General features: G+C 58.1%; 2 protein-coding genes across 10 annotated transcripts; both read right to left on the bottom strand.

Moving 5' to 3' along the window:
* Positions 1 to 129: 129 nt before the first annotated feature.
* On the bottom strand, positions 130 to 27006 carry SH3GL1 (SH3 domain containing GRB2 like 1, endophilin A2). 8 transcript variants are annotated; one of them, XR_009115606.1, is made up of 11 exons: positions 26843 to 27006; positions 9995 to 10063; positions 9820 to 9892; positions 9210 to 9353; positions 7656 to 7789; positions 6601 to 6759; positions 6105 to 6208; positions 5374 to 5498; positions 4882 to 4935; positions 1584 to 2638; positions 130 to 1552 (listed from the first exon to the last, which is right to left on the bottom strand). XR_009115606.1 is itself a non-coding variant. In XM_058041071.1 (10 exons), exons 1-10 carry the CDS (start codon positions 26885 to 26887, stop codon positions 2442 to 2444), a joined length of 1104 nt encoding a protein of 367 aa, XP_057897054.1. In that variant the 5' UTR covers positions 26888 to 27006; the 3' UTR covers positions 130 to 2441. The 8 variants fall into 8 exon arrangements, 3 of the variants coding, with proteins under 3 accessions (XP_057897054.1, XP_057897055.1, XP_057897053.1); XR_009115607.1 differs by having other exon boundaries at positions 130 to 1740; positions 1814 to 2638; XR_009115610.1 differs by having other exon boundaries at positions 1814 to 2638.
* On the bottom strand, positions 2546 to 4784 carry LOC131093756 (uncharacterized). Of its 2 annotated transcripts, none has more exons than XM_058041076.1 (2): positions 4045 to 4784; positions 2546 to 3763 (listed from the first exon to the last, which is right to left on the bottom strand). In XM_058041076.1, the coding sequence occupies exons 1-2, from the start codon at positions 4751 to 4753 to the stop codon at positions 3561 to 3563; spliced, it is 912 nt and encodes a 303-aa protein (XP_057897059.1). In that variant the 5' UTR covers positions 4754 to 4784; the 3' UTR covers positions 2546 to 3560. The 2 variants fall into 2 exon arrangements, with proteins under 2 accessions (XP_057897059.1, XP_057897057.1); XM_058041074.1 differs by having other exon boundaries at positions 2546 to 4349; positions 4444 to 4784.
* Positions 27007 to 27268: the final 262 nt, after the last annotated feature.

Below are 27268 nucleotides of genomic sequence, written 5' to 3'. Positions count from 1 at the left end.
ATCCCCGGCAGTGCCCAAGGCCAGGCTGGATGGGCGCTGGAGCAGCCTGGCACAGTGGGAGGTGTCCCTGCCCACGACCTTCCAGGTCCCATCCAACCTGAGCCATTCCCTGACTCCACAAGGCAGCCCTTAGAAAGAAGAAAACATTTAATACTTTCATTCAGAGATACAAGTCAAGAATTGTGGGTCATCATTTTTCCCCCTAAAAACCAGGAGAAACCATTAAAAAAAAAAAAAAAAAAACCAAAACAAAACCAAAAACAAAAACAAACCCCAAAACTAGACCTAGCGAGGTGTCCCAGCTGACAGAACGCATTTCAATTTCAATCCACCTGAGCGGGAGCCAGCGTCCCCCAGCGGGGAGGGGACAGCGGGAAGGGCCCCCAGCACTCCGGTCCCATGGGCTCCCTGCCCTGCTGGGAGCAGGGGGGGCTGCCCTGTGCCCCCCCCGGGGCCGGGGTCACTGCTGGGGGGGGTCAGACACACGTGGACATGCACGGACCAAATCCTTACAGAGAACGGGGCAGGAGCAGCAGGGACAGGGACAGGGACAGGGACAGGGGTGCTGCAGGGACACAGAGCTGCAGCACAGCCCTGCACAGCTGGGGCACAGCTGGGGCTCACAGAGCTGCAGGACAGTGGTGCTGCAGGAACAGGGATGCTGCAGCACAGCCCTGCACAGCTGGGGCTCACAGAGCTGCAGGACAGAGGTGCTGCAGGGACAGGGGTGCTGCAGCACAGCCCTGCACAGCTGGGGCTCACAGCAGGGCCCATCCCAGCCCCACGAGGGGCAGCACCCACTTTTGCAGCAAGAGAAACCACAGGGCCCAGCACACGCTGCCCTGCAGCCCCCCATGCCAACCCCGTGCCCACCCCATGCCCACGCCCTGGCCAGGGAAAGCACAGCAGAGGGAGAAGGGCTGGCAGAGGTGCCACTGAGATGAACCATCCCTTCTCCCAGCAATGCAGGGGCAGAGCAGTTGCAAGGAGGGTGGCTGGGGGTGCAGGGAAGGCACCTGAGGGCCAGGTGAGCTCCAGCCACAGCCACAGGAGGGATTCCCAGGAAGGGCAGAGGAGCCACAAGCTCTGTCCCATCACACAGATACCCTGGGCTGTGGCCCAGTTCCTCCCCTTCCAGGTGATCCTGCAGGTGGGACTGGCTTGGGAGAGTGTGGAGCAGGAAAAGCCTGAGGTCCATGAAAAAAACATGGGCAGAAGGAGCAGCCCCCCATCATGGGGTTGAGCTCAGTGGGGAGGGGGCCAGGCGGGCAGGGGACATCCCTGCTGTCCCTGCAGGGTGGGCAGGGATGGCTCTGAGCCCCAGGGATGGCTCCAAAGCCCGGGCAGGGCTCAGCTCCTGCCCTGCAGGGCTGTGTTAGTGTTCTCTGGCTGTTTTAGTGTTGCTGTTCCCCAGCTCCCCTCCCCTGATCCCTCTGCGATTTGTGGGGCCAGGGGCGGTGTTGGCTGGGGCGGGAGGGTGGGACTGGGGCTGCCCTGCCCTGGGGCCATCCCTGTGCCAGGACACATCCTGGCTGTGCCACTGGGGTCACCTCTGTGCCCAGGACACATCCTGGCTATGCCACTTGTGCCCAGAACACATCCTGGCTGTGCCACTGGGGTCACCTCTGTGCCCAGGACACATCCTGGCTGTGCCACTGGGGTCACCTCTGTGCCCAGGACACATCCTGGCTATGCCACTTGTGCCCAGAACACATCCTGGCTGTGCCACTGAGGTCACCTCTGTGCCCAGGACACATCCTGGCTGTGCCACTGGGGTCACCTCTGTGCCCAGGACACATCTTGGCTGTGCCACTTGTGCCCAGGACACATCCTGGCTGTGCCCCCTGTGCCCAGTACACATCCTGGCTGTGCCACTGGGGTCACCTCTGTGCCCAGGACACATCCTGGCTATGCCACTTGTGCCCAGAACACATCCTGGCTGTGCCACTGAGGTCACCTCTGTGCCCAGGACACATCCTGGCTGTGCCACTTGTGCCCAGGACACATCCTGGCTGTGCCCCCTGTGCCCAGGACACATCCTGGCTGTGCCCCCTGTGCCCAGGACACATCCTGGCTATGCCACTTGTGCCCAGGACACATCCTGGCTGTGCCCCCTGTGCCCAGGACACATCCTGGCTGTGCTCCCTGCCTCACCCACGCGCTGGACCCACAGGAAAGATGGGAAGTGGACAGGGACAGGGACAGGGCAGTGCCAGCAGCACGGCCGGGGCTGGGGGCGCACAAAGTACCGAAGTTCAAGCACCAGAAGGACAAAAAAAAAAAAAAAAAAAAAAAGAAAAAAAAAAAAGGACAAAAAAAAGAAAATAACCAAATTGACGGGGGGAAGGGGCCGTGGGACCCTTCTGGTTTGTTCCCTGGTAGCGCCTGGCCCCGAGGGGAGGCGGGAGGCGGGGCTGGGGCTGGAATGGAGCTCGGGACGCTCACTGAGGTAGCGGGACCAGCACTTCCACGTAGTTGAGCGGGAAGAAGCCGGACTGGCCGTGGATCATCCCCTCGTACCAGTTCTCGTCGATCTGGTTCGTCAGGGTGATGATGTCGCCCTCCTTGAAGCCCAGCTCGCCGTCGTTCTCGGGCTCGAAGTCGTAGAGGGCTTTGCAGCAGGGCTGGTCCAGGGGGGCTGCGGGGACAGTGGGGACACGTCAGCAGCGCCCTACGGTGCCCTGGCACACCGGGCACTCCTGCCACGGGCTCTGCACCCAGCCGGGACCGGCAGGGATGGCTCCAGTGCCCCTCACTGCTCCTGCAGGCCCCACACTGCCTCCAGAGCCAAGAGCTGCTCCTGAATCCCAACCTCACAGGGATCACGGACGAGCTGAGAGCTGAGAGCCTGCCCTGGAGCCCGGTGGTGACATTGGACATGAAGTGGGACTCTGATGGGATCACCCCTCACCTGAGGGGGACAGCACAGCAGCTGCCTCCCTGGCCACAGGGCTCCAAATCCACGAGCAGCCCCTCAAAAGTCAGGAGAAGCCCAAAATCTCATCCCCCGGCTCAGCTCCAGGAGTTAAGCATCACCTTTAGGCTGCAAAGGGATTTTCTGGGGGATTTCCTGCTGCTCACTGTGCGCTGGCATTTTGGGGCTCAGCTTTGGGGCTGGGAGAATCCCAGTGGGAAGGGACGGAGCTCAGAGAGACCTGCAGGACCCCCCAGCCCTCCCCACTGTGCTGGGGCTGTCCCAGCCAGGGCAAGGGAATGGCAGCAAGGGCACACCCCTGGCAGTGTCCCAGGCCAGGCTGGACAGGGCTTGGGGCAGCCTGGGACACTGCAAGGTGTCCCTGCCCATGGAATGAGATGGTCTTGAAGGTCCCTCCCAGCCCAAACCATTCCATGATTCCAGGACCCACAGCAGGGAGGGCCCAGCATGGGAGGAGCACTCAGAAATCACCACAAGCAGCAGCCAGACACTGATGGCCTTGAGAGAACTGCCCAAAGCACCAGGCTGGCCCCACCACCACGGCCCTGCTCCAGGCTCCTGCCCAGCACAGCAGCTCCAAGCCCCAGCATCCCAGGCTGCTGCAGGAGGAACCACAGACCCCACATCACCCCACAGACTCTGTGAGCTGAGGCTCTGCCTCCTCCCTCCAGCCTTCCACAGGGACATGGGGAGCAGGATGGGAGAGATCCAGGCTGGGTGCTTGTGAGAACAGGGAAATCCTTGAGGTGTCTGATGTCTCTGGGAAAGCACCTGATCCCAGGGGAGCAGGACATGCCTGGGAGCTGATCCCAGGGCAGCAGGACATGCCTGGGTGCTGATCCCAGGGCAGCAGGACATGTCTGGGAGCTGATCCCAGGAGACCAGGACATGACTGGTGTTGATCCCTGGGGACCAGGACATGCCTGGGTGTTGATCCCAGGGGATCAGGACATGCCTGGGAGCTGATCCCTGGGGATCAGGACATGCCTGGTGTTGATCCCAGGGGAGCAGGACATGTCTGGGTGCTGATTCCAGGGGACCAGGACATGGCTGGTGCTGATCCCTGGGGATCAGGACATGCCTGGGTGTTGATCCCTGGGGATCAGGACATGCCTGGGTGCTGATCCCTGGGGAGCAGGACATGCCTGGGTGGGTGCTGATCCCTGGGGAGCAGGACATGTCTGGTGCTGATCCCAGGGGAGCAGGACATGCCTGGGTGGGTGCTGATCCCAGGGGATCAGGACATGCCTGGGTGGGTGCTGATCCCTGAGGATCAGGACATGCCTGGTGTTGATCCCTGGGGACCAGGACATGCCTGGTGCTGATCCCAGGGGAGCAGGACATGCCTGGGTGCTGATCCCTGGGGATCAGGACATGCCTGGGTGGGTGCTGATCCCAGGGGAGCAGGACATGCCTGGGAGCTGATCCCTGGGGATCAGGACATGTCTGGGTGCTGATCCCTGGGGACCAGGACATGCTGGTGTTGATCCCAGGGGACCAGGACATGCCTGGTGTTGATCCCTGGGGATCAGGACATGCCTGGGTGCTGATCCCAGGGGAGCAGGACATGTCTGGGAGCTGATCCCAGGGGAGCAGGACATGCCTGGTGTTGATCCCTGGGGAGCAGGACATGCCTGGGTGCTGATCCCTGGGGAGCAGGACATGCCTGGGTGTTGATCCCTGGGGATCAGGACATGCCTGGTGTTGATCCCAGGGGAGCAGGACATGTCTGGGTGCTGGGAGCTGCTGCAGCTCCTCCGGGCGAGCCAGGTCCCATTTTTGGAGGTGCAAAACCCCCAAAAAATCCCCCTGGGGCATGGCTGGGTTAATTCAGGGCTCAGCTCAGGCTCAGCACAGAGGGATGAGCAGCTCCAAGGAGCAGCAGCAGCAGGGAGGAGCAGCCAGGGGGGGACACACGGGGAGCAGTGCAGAGGGAGGAAACTCACGGATACTCCTGACGGAGGCCCGGGACGGCTTGTCCGACCGGAAAGAGGTGGAAGCTGCTTCCAAACAAAAGAGAGACATGCTTAAACCACGGGAGACAGGGACAGGCAGGGCCCACAGGGGTCTGTCAGCAGCAACAGCAGGGCCCCCATGCTGTTAGGAACCCACCAGGATCAGGGAGGGAGGGAGGGAGGCAGCGGGAGGGAAGACAAGGAAGGAGGGAGGAATGGAGGCTTCGCTTTCCTGTCTGGCACTGACAGCGAGAGGCCCAGGCTGGAGACCCCTCTGGCACATCCCCAAAGCCAACACAGCAAAGGCTCCTGGGTCCCAGGAGAAAAGAGCCCCATCTGGAGGCATTCCTGACGTTTTCCAGAGCCACGGGCTCGTGCAGGAGCCTCCAGCACAGCAGGAACATCCTGTGCAGGCAGAGCAGCCGCCCTCCTTCCCTGGGAGGCTGCTCCAGAGGCACCAGGCAACACCTGGGACAAGGTTACCTGAGGCTTTGGGGGTGGGGGTGCAGGAGAAGCCCCCGTTGGACTGGTCAGGCTCCCTGAAGTCGTAGGTCTCCCTGGGCTTGGGTTTGTATTCCCTCTTGGGACGGGAGGAGGCCTCCCTCATCCTGGGAGAGGGGAAGGAAAAGAGGCTCAGTGCAATGAGGAGTGGAACAACATGGTGTTTATCCCCCTGGGGGCTGCACAGGGCAGGAAGGGCTTTGGAGACTGGGATTTGCACAACCCCCGTGCTGGAGCCTTTGGAAGGTGGGATTTCCTCGGGGTTTGGGATCTGCCCTTGGACAGGGCCCACGCATGCTGGGTTTTGCTGGGGAATGCTCAGGAATTCGGGCCAGCAGAGGACACTCGTGCTGTAGTTTGGAAGCTCAGACTTGGCAGGGTCCTCCCAGCTCCTCCCAACTCAGGGCAGGCACGGGATCCACTCTGCAGCTGCTCCCAGGAGGGAAGAGCAGCACTGCCAGAGGCTGAGGAAGGAGAGGTGGGACGAGCCTTCCTCAGCCAGGATCTGGGCTGGATCAAACACCCAACTAAATCCAAATCCCACCTGGAAAACCCAAAGGAATTGGCTTTATCAAGGCCAGCTCGGACAGGGCTCACAGCAACCTGGGCTGGTGAAGGTGTCCCTTCTCTGTGAGCCCCAAGGTCCCTTCCCACCCCACCCCTGTGGCATTCTGTGATTCCAGGGGGGCTCAGGGGATTCCACGGGGACTCACCTGCGTTTGAGCTTCTCGGCCAGCTCGTCCAGGATCTGCACGGCCTGCCTGTGGTAATCCAGCTGGGCATCCACCAGGGCTGACAGCTGGCTCACCTGCTCGATCTGGGCAACAGCAGGCTGGCATCAGCACCTGCCCACAGCTGCACAGCCCTGCACAGCCCTGGGGCAGCCGTGGGCAGCCCAGGAGGAGCTCTGGGATTGCCAGGACAGAGCCCATTCCTGCCACTCTGGCTTTGCCAGCTGGGAAATCCCTCCCAAACCCTTCCCAGATGGGTTACCTCCCTACATGATGCCCCAGCACCCCAAGAGGAGCCTGTTTGGTGCCAGGCAGAGCTGGGTCAGGGGTTGAGCAAAGCTCTGTGCTGTCAGCTCTGGGCTTTCCCAGAGCAGAACCACACTCGGGAGAAGTGGAAACCGGTGTGCAATCAGTGCCTCCCTCAGGAGATGCCACCCCAGGGACACAGAAGGCCCCAGCTGTGCCCTCCCACGCTCACATCTGTCTCCAGGAGGTTGTGCATGCTGGTCTCTGCCACTTCCTTGGACTCCTCAAACTTCTCCATGGCCTGGCGCAGCTCCTCGTCGGGGATCTTGCCCTGCCGCTTCTTCTTGTAGTCGAAGTCCAGGCGCCTCCCCTCCAGCTTCTTGAGGTGGTGCTGGGGAGGATGGAGAGAGCAGGGAAGAGGGAGAAGCCACAAGCTTGGGAGGGCAGCTCCAGTTACAGGCTGAGTTCACTGGTGTCAGAAACCTGATCTCCTGGGGCTCCCACCTTTGCTCCAGGTGGGACAGAGGCCCTGGGGTGTGATGGGGGAATGATTCCAGACCCTTTCCATTGAGGAACAATTCCAGAGCCTTTCCATTCCAGGTCTGCTCCCCACAGAAGCTTTTTGGGAGGGTGAAGAGCTCTGCTGCTCCTTTCAGCTCCCCAGGAGCTGCAGGGATCTCTGGACAGCAGGAATGGGGGCTCTGGGCACTGCACTCCTGGATCTTAGGGCAGGGATGTTTAAAGCAGCCCCATGGAAGTGGGTACAGACAGGCACTGAGGTAACTTGGTGGTTATTTCAGCCAGGACAGCAGTGACAGTGAAGACTCCCTCAGGAACTGGAGGTTGGGATGGATCCTGTTACAGGGCCTGCACTTGTCTGTGTGCAGCACTGGGAGCTGCTGAGCTCCCTGTTCTCCCAGGGAGACCCCAGAGGGCTCCTTGGGATGCTGAGTAGATTCCTGAGAGGAGCTTGCTCAGAGCTTGGAGCCCAAATTGATCCCATCTGGAAGCTCCCAGCACTAGGAGCCCAATTCAGCAAGCCCAGAAGGAGTGCTGGGATGTATTCCCACGGCACCATCAAACATGGCAAATGGAGAACCATTGCAAGCTGCATGCAGCCTTTTGGGCTGCTCAGGAGGAGCAGGGAGGAAATTCCAGAGAGTCTAGAGGGGTAAAACACACACAGAGTGCAGGCAATTCCTGGCAGCCCCTGCTCCCAGCACTGCAGAGCAGCAGCCAAAGAGAGAGCAGGGAGATGAGGGCAGAGCAGAGCACAGGGGGGGTTACCTGGATCTCCTTCAGGTCCTTGTCACACAGGTTCTGCAGGGGATCAATGAAGTTCTGTTTGACCTCGATGTCCAGCGAGTCCTTCACCTCCGCCAGGCGCTTCATGGACTCGCCGGCGTCCAGGAGCGCGTCCCCTGCAGGGACAGGGACAGGGACAGGGCATCAAACACAGCCCAGCCCAGGGACCTGCCTCACATCCCCTCCTTCTCCCTTCTCGTGTGTCCCACAATCCTGGCGTGCTTTGGCTTGGAAGGACCCTAGAGCCCATCCAGTGCCACCTTCAGCCGTGCCAGGTTGCTCCAAGCTGGCCTGGGGCAGCCCCAGAGCTCAGTGTCACTCACTGAAACCTGTTCAGTGCCATCCTTTCCTCAGGCTCTGGCCACTCTGGCACTTAAGCCAGGCAGGCTTGCAGCAAAGCATAATCAGTGCTGGCTTTTTAGTGCAGAGGAAACGCTTAGAGATGAAATGATTCCCGTGCAGCTTTGGCAAAACAACAATTGCAGCAGAGCATGAACACGGGAAAATACAGGAGTGAGAGAGAGGGTCAAGGGAAAACATCTCTCCACTGTCCAGCTGGAAAAATCAATAGACCAGAAGTGTTCTTTCAATTGTAATAACTCTGAATAACCTGGAAGGGAGGGATGGAGTCCTCAGTGCTGCTTTAAGGAGGCCATTAAGGAAATAGAGTTTGCTGTGCTCTCCTAAAAGCTTCCTTCCCTCGCTCTCCTCAGTCCCTGTGAGCCAGGACTGATGCAGAGCTCTGAGCTGGCCAGGGAGGATCTCCAAAACCCTCTGTCAGTTCCAAGAGCAGCCAGAGGTTTTTAATTTTCCTGAGGCAAGGCAGCTCCTCCCTGGCCTGGCAGGGCCAGCTGTGCTGCCAGGGGGCCATCACGTGCCTGGCCCGGGTTCCAGGGGATTAAAACTGATGTCACCAAAAGGCTTCACCCCCTCCTCCCTGCCAGCCACACGTGGCTCCAAGGAACAGCCAGAAGATTTCTTGGCTTCAGCCTCCCTATGGAACCACAGCAAGGTTTGGGTTGGAAGGGATCCTTCAGAGCTGTGTGAAACTCCCAGTCTTGCTCTGTCCCGTTCCTGCTTCGCTGCTCAGCTCAGAGGGAAGTTTTTATTTTATACAAATTTATCTCAGTGTTTAATAAGAAAGTGGATTGGCATCCAGGATACCTGGGATCACAGAATGATTTGGGATGGAACGGAAGGAGCTTAAAGCCCACCCACTCCCACCTTCCACTGTCCCAGGTTGCTCCAGCCTGGCCTTGGGCACTTCCAGGGATCCAGGGGCAGCCGCTGCTGCTCTGGGTACCCTGTGCCAGGGCCTGACCCTCCTCACAGGCAGGAATTCTTCCCAATATCCCATCTAAACCTCCCCTCTTTCCCTTGCAGTCTCCTCCCTCTGGAAGTTTCTGAACCCCTTTAAGCCCCACGCACAGTTCAGTGCCACAAAGCTCACCCAAACCCTTCCAGAATTCAGAGTGCCAGCTCAGCAGTGAACCAGCAGCCTGCCCCACTCCCCTCCCAGGCCCAGGGGGCACTCACCAAAGTTGGAATCCTCTCCCAGCTCCTTCCCATAGCGGATCATGCACTCCCCCAGCAGCCCCTCGGACTGGGGGTAGCCGGGGTTCTTCACCTGCCCGCGGATCTTGGACATGGTGTTGAGCATGGTGAGCTTGGCTCTGGAAGCTGCCACACAAACACCTCAGCCTCTGCCCCCTCTGCATTCCCTGCAGCCCTCAGCAGGTTTGTTCCCCCCCTGCTACACCCAAAGCCAAGAGGCTCCACTGTCTCCATCCCCCAGGAACATCCCTCGGTTCTTTTCCGAGACACAAAGCAAAAATAGTTCCCCACTGCTTGGATAGGGAAAGCCAAAGGAGCTTCCCCAGCCCTCCCAGGTCCCTGGAGTGCTCTCTGGAGCAGCTGGCTGGAAGGATGCAGGGCTGACAGAGCCAGCCACCCCTTCCCAGCCCAGCCCACTTTTCCTGGACATTCTGAGAAAAAAGGGTCCCCTTAGGGCCCCTCTGAGTCTGAGGCAAAAGCTGCATCTGGATTCAGGGCAAGAGGGGTACCCTGCTCCAAACCTGGAGCAAAAGGGATCTCCCTGAGCTCCCCCTTTCCCTGGGAAGGGGACAGGGCAGGTGCAGGCCCTCACCTGGGTTGGGCTGGAGGTACTCAATGGTTCTGGTCAGGACTTCTGTGACAGCCTTGCTGGTCACGTCCACTTTCTGCAGGAGAGACAAGAGCCCAGTGAGGGTCAGCTCAGGGATTCAGCCAATCCCACAGGAGCCACGGGGTGATTTGGGGGATTCCTCTGCTTCCCCACTCACCTTTTCCATCTCCTTGAAGTCATCATCTAACTTGGTCCCTTCGGCCCCTCCGACCTTCTCGCTGACCAGCTGTGGGAAAGGAAAGGGAGGAGGATCAGGCACTGATTGACCCTTCCCACCTCAAGGAGCAATTCCCTGGGACAGAATGGGAACAGGGAGGGTCCACACAGCACCTGCAAGAGAAAGGAGGCAGCAGGAACTGCCCAAAGCCCCTCAAAAAATACCCCACCAAACCCCCAAACATCCCCGAGCACCCAAAGCTTGGCTCAGCCAGGATGTTCCTCACCCACCAGGAGCTCCAGAGCTCCCTAAATCCCAGCCCACGGCTCCAACTCCAACGCCTGCTGGAAAAAACAAGCAGCACAAACGTCTCTCAGCTCCGTTTGGAGCCAAGGAACTCGGTTTCACACACAGCAAAATCCAAGTAAACAGGGAATGAACGCACTCAGCTCCCAGCAGGCAGCACAGGAGAGCCTGTGGGGAGAGCACAGCCACCACTCTGAACTGCTGAGGCAGCTGGGGATCAGGGTCAGGGGCTGGAATTGTCAGAGGAGACGTTTGACAGGCTGGGAAGTCAGGGCTCATTGCATGGGAAGGCTCAGCAGCCTCTTGAGGGGATCCCTCAGCCCAAGAACAGCCCCAGCCCCTGACCCGCAGCATTCCCTGCCCAGGGGTGACCAATGCCCCCCAAAACCCCCCCAAAGTGTCCTTCTGTCCATCCTCTGCAGCCCAGGCAGGGAAATGTTCCCTTGCCAGCCCCTGCACTGCCTGGGGAGGCAGGACAAATTGGGGAATGGGCCAAAACTGGAGCCATGGAATGGCTGAGGTCCATCACTGAGCCTGACCACGTTCACCTGCAACCCACGTCCCCAGGTGCCACATCTGTGTGATTTCTGGGCACCTCCAGGCATGGGGACTCCAGCACTGCTCTGTGCAGCTGTGCCAATGCCTGGCCACCCTTCCATGAACAGATTTCCCCTGATTTCCAACCTAAACCTTCCCTGCGTGCAATGTGAGGCCGTTTCCTCTTGTCCTGCTGCTCCCTGGGAGCAGAGCCCGACCCCACCTGGCTCCACCCTCCTGTCAGGGAGCAATCTGTGATTATTTTGCCCCAAACAACAGCAAATTCCCCATCCAGACATCCAAAGTGGTCTGGGAAACCTGGCACTGGCTGCCAGGGCTCCAGGCCTGCCCCGGGCATTGCCAGGATTCCTCCTGTTTGTGCTGAAAACTCCAGATCTGAAGGAACAATCGGGTTTGTTTACTCCAACATCAAATGTTTGATTTTTATCGAGGCTTTCTTCCTCTGGAACACTCCTGCTCCCCTGAGGATACAAAATGGGGCTGGATGTTTTCTGAGGAAGAGGGGGAGGGATGATTTAGGGAATTGTCCAGGTTCAGAAGCACCTGGAGACACCAAAGCAGCCACAGGGAAGGGAAGGGAAGGGAAGGGAAGGGAAGGAAGGGAAGGGAAGGGAAGGGAAGGGAAGGAAGGGAAGGGAAGGGAAGGGAAGGGAAGGAGGGAAGGGAAGGGAAGGGAAGGGAAGGGAAGGGAAGGGAAGGGAAGGGAAGGGAAGGGAAGGGAAGGGAAGGGAAGGGAAGGGAAGGGAAGGGAAGGGAAGGAAGGGAAGGGAAGGGAAGGGAAGGGAAGGGAGGAAGGGAAGGAAGGGAAGGGAAGGGAAGGGAGGGAAGGGAAGGGAAGGGAAGGGAAGGGAAGGGAAGGGAAGGGAAGGGAAGGGGAAAAAAGAGATAGGGAAAAAGAGAAAGGAAAGCTGTCTTTGTTAACCCAGCTCTGGATTTCACTCTTTACTTGAACCCTCTGGTAAGGGACAGACGACACAGCCAGAGTGACCAGGCTGGGGCAATCTCTGCTCTATTCCCTGCTCTCAATCCCCAATCCCCTGCTCCCATTCCCTGCTCTCAATCCCCATTCCCTGCTCTCAATCCCTGCTCCCCATTCCCTGCTCTCAATCCCTGCTCCCCAATCCCTGCTCCCCAATCCCTGCTCTCAATCCCTGCTCCCCATTCCCTGCTCTCAATCCCTGCTCCCCAATCCCTGCTCCCCAATCCCTGCTCTCAATCCCTGCTCCCCATTCCTGCTCCCCAATCCCTGCTCTCAATCCCTGCTCCCCATTCCCTGCTCTCAATCCCTGCTCCTCAATCCCTGCTCCCCAATCCCTGCTCTCAATCCCTGCTCCCATTCCCTGCTCTCAATCCCTGCTCTCAATCCCTGCTCCCTGCCATGCCCAGCCCTCAGAATCAGCTCCAGGGGATCCCATCACCCCCAGAACCCCTCTGAGTGTGATTTCCTGCCTTCCTTGGCTGCCTGCTCCACGCCCCAGCCCCGAGCTGGGCAGGCACGCTTCTCCCTCGAGCCTGGAGAAGGTGCCAGGAGCAGCTGCCAGGCCTGCCAGGACAGGCTCAGCAGGGCACAGCTCGGCCCCAGCTGCCACCCCTGTCCCCTGCCAGGAATCCACCACAGCCAGAACGGAGATCCCTTGCACTGAGGTCACAGCCCTGGCAGCCTGCACTGCTCCCAACACACCTGGGAAGGGTGCAGCCATCCAAGCAGTTCCAATCCCGCTTTTCAGCCTGGATTTGTGGCCTGGGAAGCTGTAAATAACCCCTGGCAGGACTCTGCTCTGAGGGGCCTGCGTGCCAGGCTGGCAGAACCCATCACCACAGTGATTCTGGAGGCTCCACACCCTCTGGAGAGCCCAGAGAAGAGAAGGAAGCAAAACCCCCTCATTTCTAGACTAATTTAATCTCCTTTTGACATCCAAGAAATGCTGCTGCTGCCCTGCTGGGAGGGAATAATGAGATTGAGGTTCTCTCCCTGCTGGCTCTAATTAAAGTGGGAGGAGTCAGCATGGGAGGAAAGGAGGAGGGACCCCATCCCCACACCCCCAAACCCACCAGGAAGGGAGAGAAACCAACACAGATCCCCCAGACATGAGCCTGGATGAGCTTCTTGTTTAACCTGGGGAGCCTCAGCACACTCAGGGGAGGCGAATGGAATGGAATGGAATGGAATGGAATGGAATGGAATGGAATGGAATGGAATGGAAAGGAATGGAAAGGAAAGGAAAAAGGAAAGGAAAGGAAAGGAAAGGAAAGGAAAGGAAAGGAAAGGAAAGGAAAGGAAAGGAAAGGAAAGGAAAGGAAAGGAAAGGAAAGGAAAGGAAAGGAAAGGAAAGGAAAGGAAAGGAAAGGAAAGGAAAGGAAAGGAAAGGAAAGGAAAGGAAAGGAAAGGAAAGGAAAGGAAAGGAAAGGAAAGGAGGAAAGGTTTATCCATCCATTGCCTGGCCTAAGGAAGGCAGCTGGAGGAATGCTGGTGCTGCAGATTCCAGCAGCCCTTCCCCCAGCAAGCAGCTATGGGGCTTTTTGGAGGATGTGCTGACAATTTTTCTGCATTTTGATCTCCTGAGCAGCCAGGAGAAGGTTTGGGTTACATCCCTGCTCCCCCCAGCTGGGATCTCACCTCTCCTGAAGCCAGACTGGGAAAGGATGAGGGCAGACATGGGAATGGTTAAAAACCAAAACCAAACCAAACCAAACATTCCCTGGGAGTGGAAGAGCAGAACAAGTCTGGCCTCCCTGGTCTGTGGATGGGAAACCTCCAAGGGGTTCACCCTGGGAGCAGTGAGAGCTGGAGCCTTTGGCCAAACACCTCCCAGAGCAAATATTGGCCCAGGGCGCTGCAGCTGGCACTGGGCAGATACCATCTGCTCCTGCTTGGCTGCTCCTGGCAGGGATTTCACCTGGAATTCCACAACTGAGCTGAGGGCTGGGGCAGCCAGCTGAGAGCCAGGAGCTCCCGCCCCTCACTTCAGCAAAATGTCACAGCCCCAGTGTGCTCAGACAGCGCCAGCCTGGGATGGGAGCACTGCCTCAGCATTCCTGGGAGCTCAGCACCCAGCCAGGCTCGTCCTCAGGAGAGCTCATCCACAGGGACTGGACACGGCCCCTGTCCAGCCAAGGATGCTCCAGCCACACTGCACAGCTTTGTTTTGGAGCTTAGGGGGGATTCTTGCACATTCCTTGGCAGATTCCTTCAGATTCCTTCAGATTTCTTGGCAGGGCTCATCCACAGGGACTGGACACAGCCCCTGTCCAGGCAAGGATGCTCCAGCCCCTCTCCACAGCTTTGTTTTGGAGCTTGGGGGGGATTCCTGCAGATTCCTTCAGATTCCATGGCAGATTCCTGCAGATTCCCTCAGATTCCATGGCAGATTCCTTCAGATTCCATAGCAGATTCCTGCAGATTCCATGGCAGATTCCTGCAGATTCCTTCAGATTCCATGGCAGATTCCATGGCAGATTCCTGCAGATTCCATGGCAGATTCCTTCAGATTCTTTGGCAGATTCCTTCAGATTCTTTGGCAGATTCCTTGGCAGGGCTCATCCAGAGGGATTGGAGATGGGCCCTGTCCAGCCAAGGATGCTCCAACCTCACTGCACAGCTTTGTTTTGGAGCTCAGGGGGGATTCCTGCAGATTCCTTGGCAGATTCCTTCAGATTCCTTCAGATTCCATGGCAGATTCCTGCAGATTCCTTCAGATTCTTTGGCAGATTCCTTCAGATTCCACAGCAGATTCCTTGGCAGGGCTCATCCACAGGGATTGGCCACAGCCCCTGTCCATCCAAAGCTGCTCCATCCCCTCTCCACAGCTTTGTTTTGCAGCTCAGGGGGAATTCCTGCAGATTCCTTCAGATTCCTTCAGATTCCATGTCAGATTCCTTGGCAGGGCTCATCCACAGGGATTGGCCACAGCCCCTCTCCACAGCTTTGTTCTGCAGCTCACAGGGGATTCCTGCAGATTCCTTGGCAGGGCCGTGGGAATGGGAACAATCCCGACCTCCCCTTGTGCGGGGGAAGATCTCAGGAATGAAAGAACCATTGTTGGAAAGAGCCAGGGTGGCCAGGGGAGAGGCAGGAATGGTGTGTGTGCATGGAAAAGGGCAAGGAGGGATGCACAGGGACTCCCCTGGCAGCTGGGCTGGGGTGTGCTGGGCTAAATCCAGGAGCAGGGAGGATCAGGAGAGATTTTGGGAGCAGAGCTGGGCAGTGCCAGCTGGAGAGGTGGGAAAGACGTGGAGAATAAAAGGTGATTTTTGGGCTGCACCATCAGCAAAATCCCTGATTAAACCTGGGAAGGTGGCAGCAGCCAAAGAGCTCCTGGAAAGCTGGAGAGGGGCAGATTCCAGCACATCCACCCTGCAGGTCTCATCTGCCCAGCCCATGGATGAGGGAGCACAAGTCTCTGTTACTCTCTGCTAATCACCAGCTTCCCCACGGGATTTCACAGATTTTGGTATTTTGCTCTCCAGCCTTTAAATATTTTAAAACGGAAAATTATCCCTAATTCCCTCAGCCTCAGACAGGCAAAACACACCAAGAGAAACCCAAAAATCAGGGTTTTTTTTTAAACTCACTTTCTTTTTTCCATCGCAGTCAGCCCTATTTATAACACATCAAACATTTGCCATCCTTGCAATCAAAACAGTTCCCTACAGTCGACTGAAAACCTCATTCCTGCAGACTCTGGGGTATCAAAGCCTTCCTCTTCCTCCCCTCCACCCTCCCAACAGCGAGTTCCCCTCAAGAAATACAAAAACAAACCCAGAGATGAGCAAACAGAGGAGCAGCTCTACCCTGGCTGCCTTCATCCCAGCCCAGGGCAGAAAGCCAGCCCACAAACCCAGGGAAAAAGGGGTGGGAATGTTCTGAACCCCCCAAGTTTGGCACAGGAGAAGGAGTGAAGAGAGCCAGGGTTAAATGGGATTGCTGGTGCCCAGTTTAATTTGTGGGATGCTCCATGGAAGCTAAATGAGCAGGGTGTGACTCCCTGGCATCCAGCTTCATTCTGGGTCATCCCCATCATCCTGCAGAGCCAAGGTGACCCTGCCCAGCCCCGCGTGTGTGTGAGGGCTTGGGAGCACAGCAAAGGCCTTCAGCCACCCAGCCAGTGGGGCTGGGCAGTGGCAGGGCTGGAAAGGTCCCAAACCTCCTGGAAAAACTCACCGGCCTGGAAAAGCCTGGGGGCTCTCCTGGAGTGCCCCACACGGCTCCATGGAGCTCCCTGCAGAACCAGCTGGTCCTGGGAGGGTCCTGGGAGGGTCCTGGGCCGTCCTGGGGTCCCAGCCCTGGTGGGATCAGCCCATCCCTGGACCAAAGCTGTGCCTATCCCAGGATCCCAGCCCTGGATCCCAGCCCTGGTGGGATCAGCCTATCCAAGGATCCCAGCCCAGGATCCCAGCCCTGGTGAGATCAGCCCATCCCAGGATCCAAACCTTGCTGGGCTCAGCCTATGCAAGGATCCCATCCCAGGATCCCAACCCAGGATCCCATCCCAGGATCCCAGCCCTGTTAAGCTCAGCCTGTCCCAGGATCCCAGCCCTGGATCCCAGCCTTACTGGGCTCAGCCTGTCCCAGGATCCCAGCCTTGCTGGGCTGTGTCTATTCCAGGATCCCAACCCATCCCGGATCCCATCCCAGATCCCATCCCAGATCCCATCCCTGGATCCCATCCCAGGATCCCATCCCAGATCCCATCCCTGGATCCCATCCCTGGATCCCATCCCAGATCCCATCCCAGATCCCATCCCTGGATCCCATCCCTGGATCCCAGCCCAGGATCCCATCCCAGGATCCCATCCCTGGATCCCATCCCAGATCCCATCCCAGATCCCATCCCAGGATCCCATCCCTGGATCCCATCCCTGGATCCCAGCCCAGGATCCCATCCCAGGATCCCATCCCTGGATCCCATCCCAGATCCCATCCCAGATCCCATCCCAGATCCCATCCCAGGATCCCATCCCTGGATCCCATCCCTGGATCCCAGCCCAGGATCCCATCCCAGGATCCCATCCCTGGATCCCATCCCAGATCCCATCCCAGATCCCATCCCAGATCCCATCCCAGGATCCCATCCTGGATCCCATCCCAGATCCCATCCCGGATCCCATCCCGGATCCCATCCCAGATCCCATCCCAGGATCCCATCCCAGATCCCATCCCAGGATCCCATCCCAGGATCCCATCCCAGGATCCCATCCCAGATCCCATCCCAGGATCCCATCCCAGATCCCATCCCTGGATCCCATCCCAGATCCCATCCCAGATCCCATCCCAGGATCCCAGCCCTGTTAAGCTCAGTCTATCCCAGGATCCCATTTCAGGATCCCATCCCTGGATCCCATCCCAGATCCCAGCCCCGTGCCTGCCCCAGAGCAGCAGGCAGCCCGGGCTGGGGTGAGCTGGGCACACCCACAGCACAGCTCACCCTGATCTGAGCAACTCCTGACCTACTTTGAGCAGAAGAAAACAGATCCCAGTGTTTGTTGTGCAGAGGAGGGGAGGAACAATTCCCTGCAGCCTTGGGAGAGGGAGGCACACCCCGAGTTCCCAGAGGCTGCCCCATCCCTGGCACTGCCCAAGGCCAGGGCCTGGAGCAGCCTGGCACAGTCCAGGGTGTCCCTGCCACGGCAGGGGGGGGCTCTGTGACCTTCAAGGTCCCTTCCAACCCAAACCACTCTGGGATTTTTCACATCCCCTCCTGGCAAAGCAGAGCAAGAGGAGGAACGGCTGCTCTCAGGCTCCAGCCCCTCTGAGCACACCCTGCTGCTGCCTCCCAATGTCACCCCCATGGATCTGACCTGCCTGGGGACGCCTGGACACTCCAGCAGCCCCTCCACTGTCTGGTTTTCCACACAAACAGCTCCCAGGGACATTTGCACCCCATTCCCCAACTCTCAGCCCTCTGCTGCAGCTCCTTCCCTGTGATTTCCCATTCCCACCTTCACGACAGGCCTGTCCTGGCTGAGCCTTGCCCCCAAGAGCTGGGGATGAGCCCCATGATGGACCAGGGAGTCTCTGCCTTGGCAAGGACTCGTGCCAAGGCACCGGGGGTGCTCGGCTGCCTCCAGACACGTGCTGAGGGAAAACGTGGCTCGGAACACCCCGAGCCTCCCACCCCCCCAGCAGCTGAGCCTGGGATCCCTCCCTCCCTCCCTGCAGCACCACAGGAATTCCTTGATCTGCAGCAGGAAGGTCAGGCTGGAACAATGAGCAGCTCCTTCCCTTCCCTCTGCAGAGGAGGAAAGGCTTCCCAGTGACCTCGGGCTGTAATCTTATCCCATGGAACGGGCAGGGAAGAGCTGCACGGGCACAGGCAGCTTTCCAGGAGCCACCTGCCAGCCCTCCTCCTCCTCCTCCTCCTCGGGCTCGGGTGACTCATCTCCATCCAGCAGATGGGCTGCAGGAACGAGGACAGCGGGAATTAAAGGCAAACCCGGGATTGCAGCAGCAGCAGCAGCAGCCCCGGGGCCGGGCCAGCCAAGGGCACCGGGAGGATGCTCTGCAATGCAGCTGCTCCTTCCTGGCTCTGCCAATTCAATTCCTGCTCTCCTGGGCTGCAGGGCAGAGCCCAGACCCTGCCTGGGAGCTCCCTGCTCATTGGGGTGATCCCCCAGCTCCTTCTTCCAGCAGGAGACAGAGAAGGGCACAAGCCAAGGTTTCCACAGGAGTGTTGGAATGCCCGTGCTGGAGGCATGGGGGCACCTCCCAGCAGCCTGTTTTCTCCTGTTATTATTTCTCACATGCTCTGAACCAAACCAGACACAATTTCTACTCAGCTGGGAAAAAAAAAAATAAAAAAAATCATGGAATTGGGTCAAATTCCAGGGAAAACACAAACACAGCAGCAGCAGCAGCTCCTCTCTCCCAGCAGTGATCTCCCCTCAGAGGCTTCCAGCGATTTCAGCAATTGAGAGGAAGTTCAGTAAATCGAGGGGAAACACGGAATAGTGGCCTTGCACCCAGACTTCCTGCACAGCCTGGCGCAGGGAATCACAGCCTGGCCCTCCCACAGCTGCTGAGCCATCGCTCCTGGGCAGCTCCACCTGGCCCCAGCAGCTGGGGCAGCACAGGCTCCTCACCCTGCAGCCTTGGAGCTGCTCCTGAGATGGGATAGGAAAGTGCAAAGCACTAAAAGAGCCTCCCAGGAACGGCAATCCTCGTTTTTCCCCACCTTTTCCTCCTTTTCAGGAGGAGCACGCAGCAGCCTTGTGCTGCACAAGGTGCTCTGAGGGATCTCCCAAAAAAACAAGGGGAAAATGAGGGTGTGGACAGCTGTAAATCCCTGGAGAGAACACACCAAGCAGCACAAGGGATCTCTGCTCCCTGTGAAAAGCAGGAGAAACACCTCCCTGAGGTGCTGGGATCACCCAAAGCGAGGATACAGCAGGAGGCAAGTCAGGAGCTGGGAAGGAGCCAGAAAACCTCTGGATTTGCAGGACAATGGGAGCAATCCAGGCTGGGGGGACACACAGAGATGGTGACATGGCTCTAGAGCCATCAGGGACATCAGAAAAGCTCCAAATCCCCCCAGAGGAAGGCAAAGTCCTGCTCCTGGTGTGGGCTGGGTGGGAGAGCACGTCCCACACGGGGAGCAGGGCTCACACATCAAAGGGGACACAAGTGGCTGAGGACACTGTAAACACTCGTTTTCCTCGTTCCTTTGAATTCTAGGAAAGGCTCTGTGGCTATCAGAGCACAGCACAGCATCCTAAGGAAAGGGAGAGTGGGAAGGAGCGGCCCCAGCACCCCTAAGGCTGCCAGGGTTGGATTAAACTCCTGCATCAGCTCCTCCAGAGCTGCCCCAGGGCCTTCCCCACGTCCCAGGGCTTCTGGAAGCTTCCAGCCCATCCAAGGTGCTGCTGGATCTGGTTCTTCCCTGACTGCACACTGAGACTCATTTTGGGATGGTTTAATTGGGATAAAATCCCCCCCCAGCACTTGGCATCGCTGTGGCATCACTGTGGCATCACTGTGGCATCACTGTGGCCCTCCTGCCCTGCAGGCACTGCCAGGGGTGGCCCAGAAATGCTGGGAGATGACATTTGGATGATGTTTTATCCCAGGCAGGCACAAAAGGACACAGCTTTTGCCCTTTCTACCTCTCCCAGCGCAATCAGGAGGAGCTTTACTGGGACAGGAGCTCCTCCAACATCTGGCACTCTGCATTTGTGCTGCCCCTGCTCCCTCACACTCACAGCAGCAGCAAAAGATGGTTCCTAAACCAGGGAAGAAAATCAGGAAAAAAAACCCAAAACAACCCAGCACCTTCTCCTGGAGGGATCTGCTTCGGGTGTGGATAATTGTTTACCCTTCTTCTGCCTTTTTCATCATGAAAGTGGGAAAATTAAGTTCAAATGCAGCCAATCCTGGGATGCCAAACCAGATTTGGTCAGGAAAGTGGTTAATAAATTATCACTGGGGAATAAAGTCTGGCCCAGCCAGGGGGTGCAGCCGGGTTTTCAGGCTCTAGTATGAATTATGAAGCATTTTCTCAATTAGGAAAAGCCCTTTAAAAGCTTTAATCATGCAAATTTAACCTTCTGTCTCAAAGACAGAATTTCATTATGGAGATGTTTAACTCATCTTTTTTTTCTCCTTTGGAGCAGAAAAGCAATTTAATTAGTGACAGTACCATGAACTTTATTAATAGCCAGGCATTAGGAGATCCTAAAATTCCCAATGGCTTTAAAAGGGCTGCTTCTATTAATTAGCTATTGGTGGCAATGCTGGGAGGGGGGTTAAGGCTTTTCTTGGAGGCAGGAGCAACCCAGACTCTGCTGATGGATTCTCCAGGACCTGGGGCACCTCCAGGCACTCCCAGCCCCAAAAGCAAGGGAGGAAGCCCCAGCTCTGAGTCTGGGCCAGGACTTTCCTGCCAGAGGAACCTTTCCTGAAAGCCCTGGGATCACTGACTGCAGGGATGGGGCTGAGGGGAACAAGAAATCTGTAAAAATATATTAATTATCATTTTTGTGAGCCCAGGGAGAGGCCAGGATGGGCTGGATCCTGCACTAGGTCCTGTCATGGAGCAGCTCAGGGAAAGGGAAGCTCTGGGACGCTCTGGGGCTCTCCCAGGGCCACGAGCTGGATCTTTCCCATCTGATGCAGGGAGGGAAGCTGAGACACAGCCATGGCACAGCCCAGAGGGAGCAGATCCACGGGAAAAGGCAGGCTCAGCCTGCTGCCTGCTCCCACTCGGTGCATCACAGCCCAGGCTGGCTGAATCCGTGCAGTCAGGGACGGGGGGGAGCAGGAACAGCAACCTCAGAGTTATGAAACACCCAAGGCTGGGATGTGAACGAGTTCAGCTGGAATTACACGGCCAAAACCATCTGGATTAGGGATTTCTTTCATTTCTGGGCTTTTTCAGGGGCTCTCCATCCTGCCTGGGAGGGATCCGGCGGGATCAGCCCCTCACAGCCCTGCAGGCACCACTTTTGGCACTGGGAGGAGCTGCCTGAGGTTTTCCCACAGGGATGGGGGAGAGGAGGAAGAAGGAGGGAAAAAAAAAAAAAATAAAGTGCTGAAGAAATGAATCAGCTTTTGCAAGGCAGGCCAGGCTGCCTGAGCTCATCCCCATCTTGCTCTTTCCCAGGAGGAAAGCAAAGCAGTGGCAGGGAAAAGGGGGAGGAAGGATTTCCTTTTGCTCAGGCAGGAAGCATCCCCTGTGCAGGCAGCTGGATAAATCCAGCATTTCACCACGTGGATTCAGCATCCCTGAGTCACAGCTCCTGCCCCGAGCCCAGATTCCCCCAGCTGCAGGCACAGGATAACACTTTCCCTGGCTGACATCAGCCACAGGAAGGGGAGCAAACAGGGCAGGATATGGAGAGCTGCACTTCCCCAGCTCTGCTTTCTGCCTCTGCCTTCCAGGAACCAGAGCTCCTGTTATTGTCTGCAAAAACGACCCTAAAAGGTGGGGGAAAAGCCAATTTATATAAGAAACTCTGCAGAGAAACAATCCTGGAAAAATGAAAGCTGCTTGGTTCTGGGGCAGGATATGGAGAGCTGCACTTCCCCAGCTCTCCTTTCTGCCTCTGCCTTCCAGGAATCAGAGCTCCTGTTATTGTCTGCAAAAACAACCTTAAAAGGTGGTGGGGGAAAGCCGATTTATAGCAAACTCTGCAGAGAAACAATCCTGGAAAAATGAAAGTTGCTTGGTTCTGGGGCTGCTCACTCCAGCAATGATTGACCAGCCAGAGCAGGGACAGAATTTGATGGAAATCAGCCAGGAAAAGGAGAGGGAATCCACAGGAAATCATCCTGGTGTTCCCTTGGATGTGGCACAAGCACCTCTGTGAGTGCCCTGAGGGGATGCCCTGGCACCTCATCCCTGTCTCCAGGAGGTTTGGGGACACTCAGCCTCTGCTCTCCACCTGCCACACGTGGAGTCATGGATGGGCAATGCTGGAAAGGAGCTTTAGGAGCCCTGAGTCCAGCCCAGCACCAGGCTGGCCACTGAGTCCCCAAGGGCCACATCCACACTTCAGGGACGGGGACTCTCATTGCCCTGGGCAGCCTGTTCCACTGCCTGACAAGCTTTTCCATGGAAAAATTTGCATTAATATCAAATTTCAGCCTCACCGAGGCCGTTCCTCCCTCCTGTCACTTGTTCCCTGGCAGAGCTGCAGGATGCCACCCCAGCAAATCCAGCTTTGCCCCAGCCTCAGGAGCAGATTAATGTGGAAAGATAAACCCAGGAGAGGCAGGGCAATGCAGCCCAGGTTAATGTTAACACAGCAACACCAGTGCCGTGGGACAGAGGTTGGCAGGAGGCTCCAGGCTGGCAGGAATCAGCAAAAAAAAAAAAATCCCTCAACTTCCCAGTCCAAATTCCCATGTACAGATAAGGAGCTTAGAGGCTGATGCTGCCAAATCCCTCCCACAGGAACTCCCTGCTCCCCTCTTTGCTCACAGGCTGCCCAGGCCCTGGCACAGCTCCCCAGAGATGCTGGGGCTGCCCCATCCCTGCAATCCGCCCTGGGAGTAGGGGGGATTGAGGCTTTTCTTGGAGGCTGGAGCAACCCAGACCCTCCTGATGGATTCTCCAGGACCTGGGGCACCTCCAAGCACTCCTGGCCCTGCAAGTACCCAAGGCTTGGAGCACTCTGGGGCAGTGCAAGCTGTCCCTGCCCATGGAATGGGATGAGCTTTAAGGTCCCTTCCTGCCCAAACTACCCCAAAGGCACCTCCAAGAGAAAGCCTGCAGAGGCCAATGGGAGCATGGCTGAGTTAGTAGCAAAAAAAAAAAAAAAAAACCAAAATGAACCAAAAAAAAAAGAGGAGTTTTTGAAAGGTTCACCTGGGAAAGGGAAGAAAAATCCCACGTGCGAAAGCAGAGCACAGAGGGAACCTGGGCTGAGGAAGGAAGACAGGAAAGCCAGGGAGAAGTGAAGGAAACCCCAGTTCAGCAGCACCAAGAGCAATGAATGACCACAAAGGCCAAGAAAAAGGGGAAATGCCCTCCGTGGCAGCTGCAGCTGTCCCTCAGTGTCACACAGCAGCACATCCCCAGCCCACAGCAGCACCTGGAGGGAGCTCCCAGGGCAAGGAAAGCTCTCCCTGCTGGCCCAGGCAGCAAGGGGCTCTTTGTGGCCAAAAATACCCCTGGAAACCCTGGGAGCCGTCATCAAACACAGGGAAATGTGTGTGTGTGTGGCTGCTGAGATTTAATTAGCACTCGCCTTTTCCCCTTCTGGAAAACGGCTCTGGGTGAGGAGGAGGAGGAGGAGGCTGGGCTGTGGCTTGGGCCAGCCCGAGCTCCTGAGGCCAGGCAGGCCTGGCAGGGTTTAGGCTCAGCTCACACAGGCCTTGGGAGCACGTTCATCCAGTTTGGAATGGAGGGCACCTTAATCCCATCCTGTCCCAGCCCTGCCACTGCCCCACCCGGCCCTGGGCACTGAAAGGAGCTGAGCCCTGAGCTCTCCTCCACCCCAAACCCTGCTGGGCTCCAGGGCAGCACCCTCAGCAGCTGTGCTGGGAATCCCAGAGCTCCCACCACAGCTGGGCCCTGGGAAGGGCAGCACAGACCATCCCTGCATTGCCTGTTCCCAGAGAGCTCCAGGTGAGCAGCACAGACCATCCCTGCATCCCAGAGAGCCTCTCCTGTTCCAGGTGAGCAGCACAGACCCATTTCTGCATTCCCTGACCCCAAAGAGCTCCAGGTGAGCAGCACAGACCCATCCCTGCATTCTCCTGTCCCCAGAGAGCTCCAGGTGAGCAGCACAGACCCATTTCTGCATCCCCAGAGAGCTCCTCCAGGTCCAGGTGAGCAGCACAGACCATCCCTGTATCCCCAGAGAGTTCCAGGTGAGCAGCACAGACCCATTTCTGCATTTCCCCATCCCCAGAGAGCTGCTCCTGCTCCAGGTGAGCAGCACAGACCCATTCCTGCATCCCCAGAGAGCTCCAGGTGAGCAGCACAGACCATCCCTGCATCCCAGAGAGCCTCTCCTGTTCCAGGTGAGCAGCACAGACCCATCCCTGCATCCCCAGAGAGCTCCAGGTGAGCTGCACAGACCCATTTCTGCATTTCCCCATCCCCAGAGAGCTCCTCCAGGTCCAGGTGAGCAGCACAGACCCATCCCCGCATCCCAGAGAGCCTCTCCTGTTCCAGGTGAGCAGCACAGACCATTCTTGCATCCCCAGGGAGCTCCTCCAGGTCCAGGTGAGCAGCACAGACCATCCCTGTATCCCCAGAGAGTTCCAGGTGAGCAGCACAGACCATTCCTGCATCCCCAGAGAGCTGCTCCTGCTCCAGGTGAGCAGCACAGACCCATCCCTGCATCCCCTGCCCCTGCTCCTGCTCCAGGCGAGGCAGGAACCCCAGGATCCCCCCAGCCCTGCTGCTGCTCCCACCCCTCAGGATTCCCCAGGAACGCTGTCCTGCCCACGGCCTGCGAGGATTTGCAGGATTTGAGGATTCCCAGCAGTTTGTACGAAACCCAAAAGGTGCAAAGGAAGCTGTCTGCACACCAGAAGGTCCCTGTGAATCCCAGGCTGGATGGAACCTTGGACCAGGCACTTCCCACCCTGTTCCCAGCTCCAAGCTGCTGCTGCTGTTTCTTTCTCCCCCTTCCTCAGGATGTTTCCTCCAGAAACATCTTTATTTTTTTTTTTATTTTTTTTTTTAGAGAACAGTTTGCTGCGAACAGGCAGAACCTGTTCTGGACACACTCAGAGCTGCTTCCCATCTGCAGCATTTGCCAGCACGACTCAGATTTATTTTATTTTATTTATTTTCTTTTTTAATCCAGGATACTCCAGGCTCTCTCCTGCGTGTGGGCGCCCGGCTGCCTCACCCAGGGGAGACGTGGGCTTGCAGGAATTACATGGAGGAGCCCCAGGAGCCAAGCCCTGCTCCCCCTGGATCCTGGACAGGGACCCCAAACCCTCTGGGGTCCCTGCAGACCCCGCTCCTGGCTCTGCTTGCCCTCAATTGAGGACAGACGTGGAACAAACGTAACGTTTTAGGAAAGATCTTCCACATGTTGGGCTTTGGCAGCTTCTGATGGCTTGGAGGGAGCCAAAAAAATAACTAATCCTGCTCTCCTTCAGCCAAGGGCTGAGTGGGACCACAGGGGAGAAAGGGGGGAAAGGGAAGGAAGGGGGAGACAAATAAAATGGCCAAACTGGAACCAGTGAGTTCCAGTTTCCAGTCAGAGCATCCCCAAGTCATGGACACCACTGCAAGGGGTGGCAATTTGCAATTCCTCAAAAAAAAACTGCTTCATCTGGGGTTCAAAATGATATTTTTGGGCTTAGGAACACGCTAGTCCTGAGTCACCGAGGGGTTTCCACCTCCTGGCACCCAGCACAGCAAAATCCTCCCACAGCGAGCCCCCAGCACGACTTTTCCCCATGGAAGTTGTGGAAAAACACCCAAAACAGCACCCCAGGATGGGTCTGGTGGGAAAGGGGTTGGAGGATGACTTCAGGAATTTGTTCTCTTGCTTTGCTGGGTAAATGAAATGGATTTCGGGGAAACAGAGCCGAGGAGGAAGGCGACACACGCCGCACACAGGGGTGGGATGAGCTGCGAGGGTTTAAATTCAGGGATGGAAAACACCACCCGTGCCAAATTCATCTGGAATTCAAACCAGGGGCAGGAAAGCAGCAGCAGCAGAGGGGGATTTGGGATTCCTGAACCGTTCCCAAAATGCTCCAACAAAAGCTCACGGCTGCGAACAGGAAGCGCTGGGAAGGGGAATTCTGCTCGGCGGGATTGGGGATGGTCTCCCCTCGTTTTGGGAGAGGGAAAGGAGTTCGTGAGCCCTGTGCGGGGCTCATTCCCGCAGGGAATTGCGGAATATGGAATATTCCTGTCCGTGGAACATCCCCTGCACCGCGCCAGGCCGCTCCAGCCCGGCCTTGGGCACCTCCAGGGCGGGGAACCCGAGGGAAGAGCTCCAAGGCCGAACGAGCTCCTCCGTCCTGGCCGCGATTCCCGAACCTCCGGGGCTCCCCAGCCCCGCACGAACCGGGAGCTGCCCGGGGTTACCGGGGCCGCTGCTCCCGGGGCTCCCTCCGCCTCTCCCGGCCGGTTTAGGGCTGGATCCGTCCCGGTTTAGGGCAGGATCCGTCCCGGTTTAGGGTTGGATCTGTCCCGGTTTAGGGCCGGATCTGTCCCGGTTTAGGGAAAGGGAAGCACCCCCGGGATCCCCGCGGTGTCACCGGCCCCGCACCCGCCGCTCCCCCCGGAGCTTCCGTGCCCCGGTCCCACCGGAGAACAGCTCCCCCAAACCGGGCCCTTCCCGGCTGCTGAGCTCCGCTCACGGCCCGCAGCGAGCCCTGGGAGCCTCACCGGGAGATACCGGGGGTACCGGGGGATGCCCGGCGGGCCCAGCTCCGGGATCCCGGCACGGGATAACGGCGGGGAGCGGGCACGGCCGGGGCAGCAGCGGCTTCTCCGAACCGCCAAGGGAACAGCGGCCTCCCCGGAGCCTAACGGCGGCGGGAACGGGCGCGAGGTGCCGGTGTCTCACCTGGGTGGCTTTGTAGAACTGCTTCTTCAGCCCCGCCACCGACATGGTGCCGGTGCCGGTGCCTGGCCCGGTGGCGGCGGGGAGCCGGTGTGCGGGCGGCGGGACCTGCAACGGGGGCGGCGGGAGCCTCGGGAGCCTCTGGACGCTCCGCCCGTCCCAGCCCGGCCCGTCCCCGCCGCCGCTTCCGCCGCCGCCCGGCCCCGCCCCCCCCGGCCGCCACCACCGAGCGGCCCGGCCCGAGCGCCGCCAGCGCAGCGCGCCCCCTGCCGGCCGGGCGGAACCGACTGAGCGGCGATAGAGTCGTTCTGTCGCGACACGCGGGACTGGCGGTCATATCGGGAGATGGCTGTGATGCAGCCGTGTCTTTCTCCTGAATGATTCTGTGGGGAGCGGACCGCGTGTGCGACACGGGGACAACCGGGTTGG

This window comes from Melospiza georgiana, chromosome 26 (assembly GCF_028018845.1).
Source record: "Melospiza georgiana isolate bMelGeo1 chromosome 26, bMelGeo1.pri, whole genome shotgun sequence".
NCBI classification, from domain to species: domain Eukaryota; kingdom Metazoa; phylum Chordata; class Aves; order Passeriformes; family Passerellidae; genus Melospiza; species Melospiza georgiana.
Note: the sequence above shows the minus strand (reverse complement) of the source record. Positions and strands in the feature narration are given on the sequence as shown.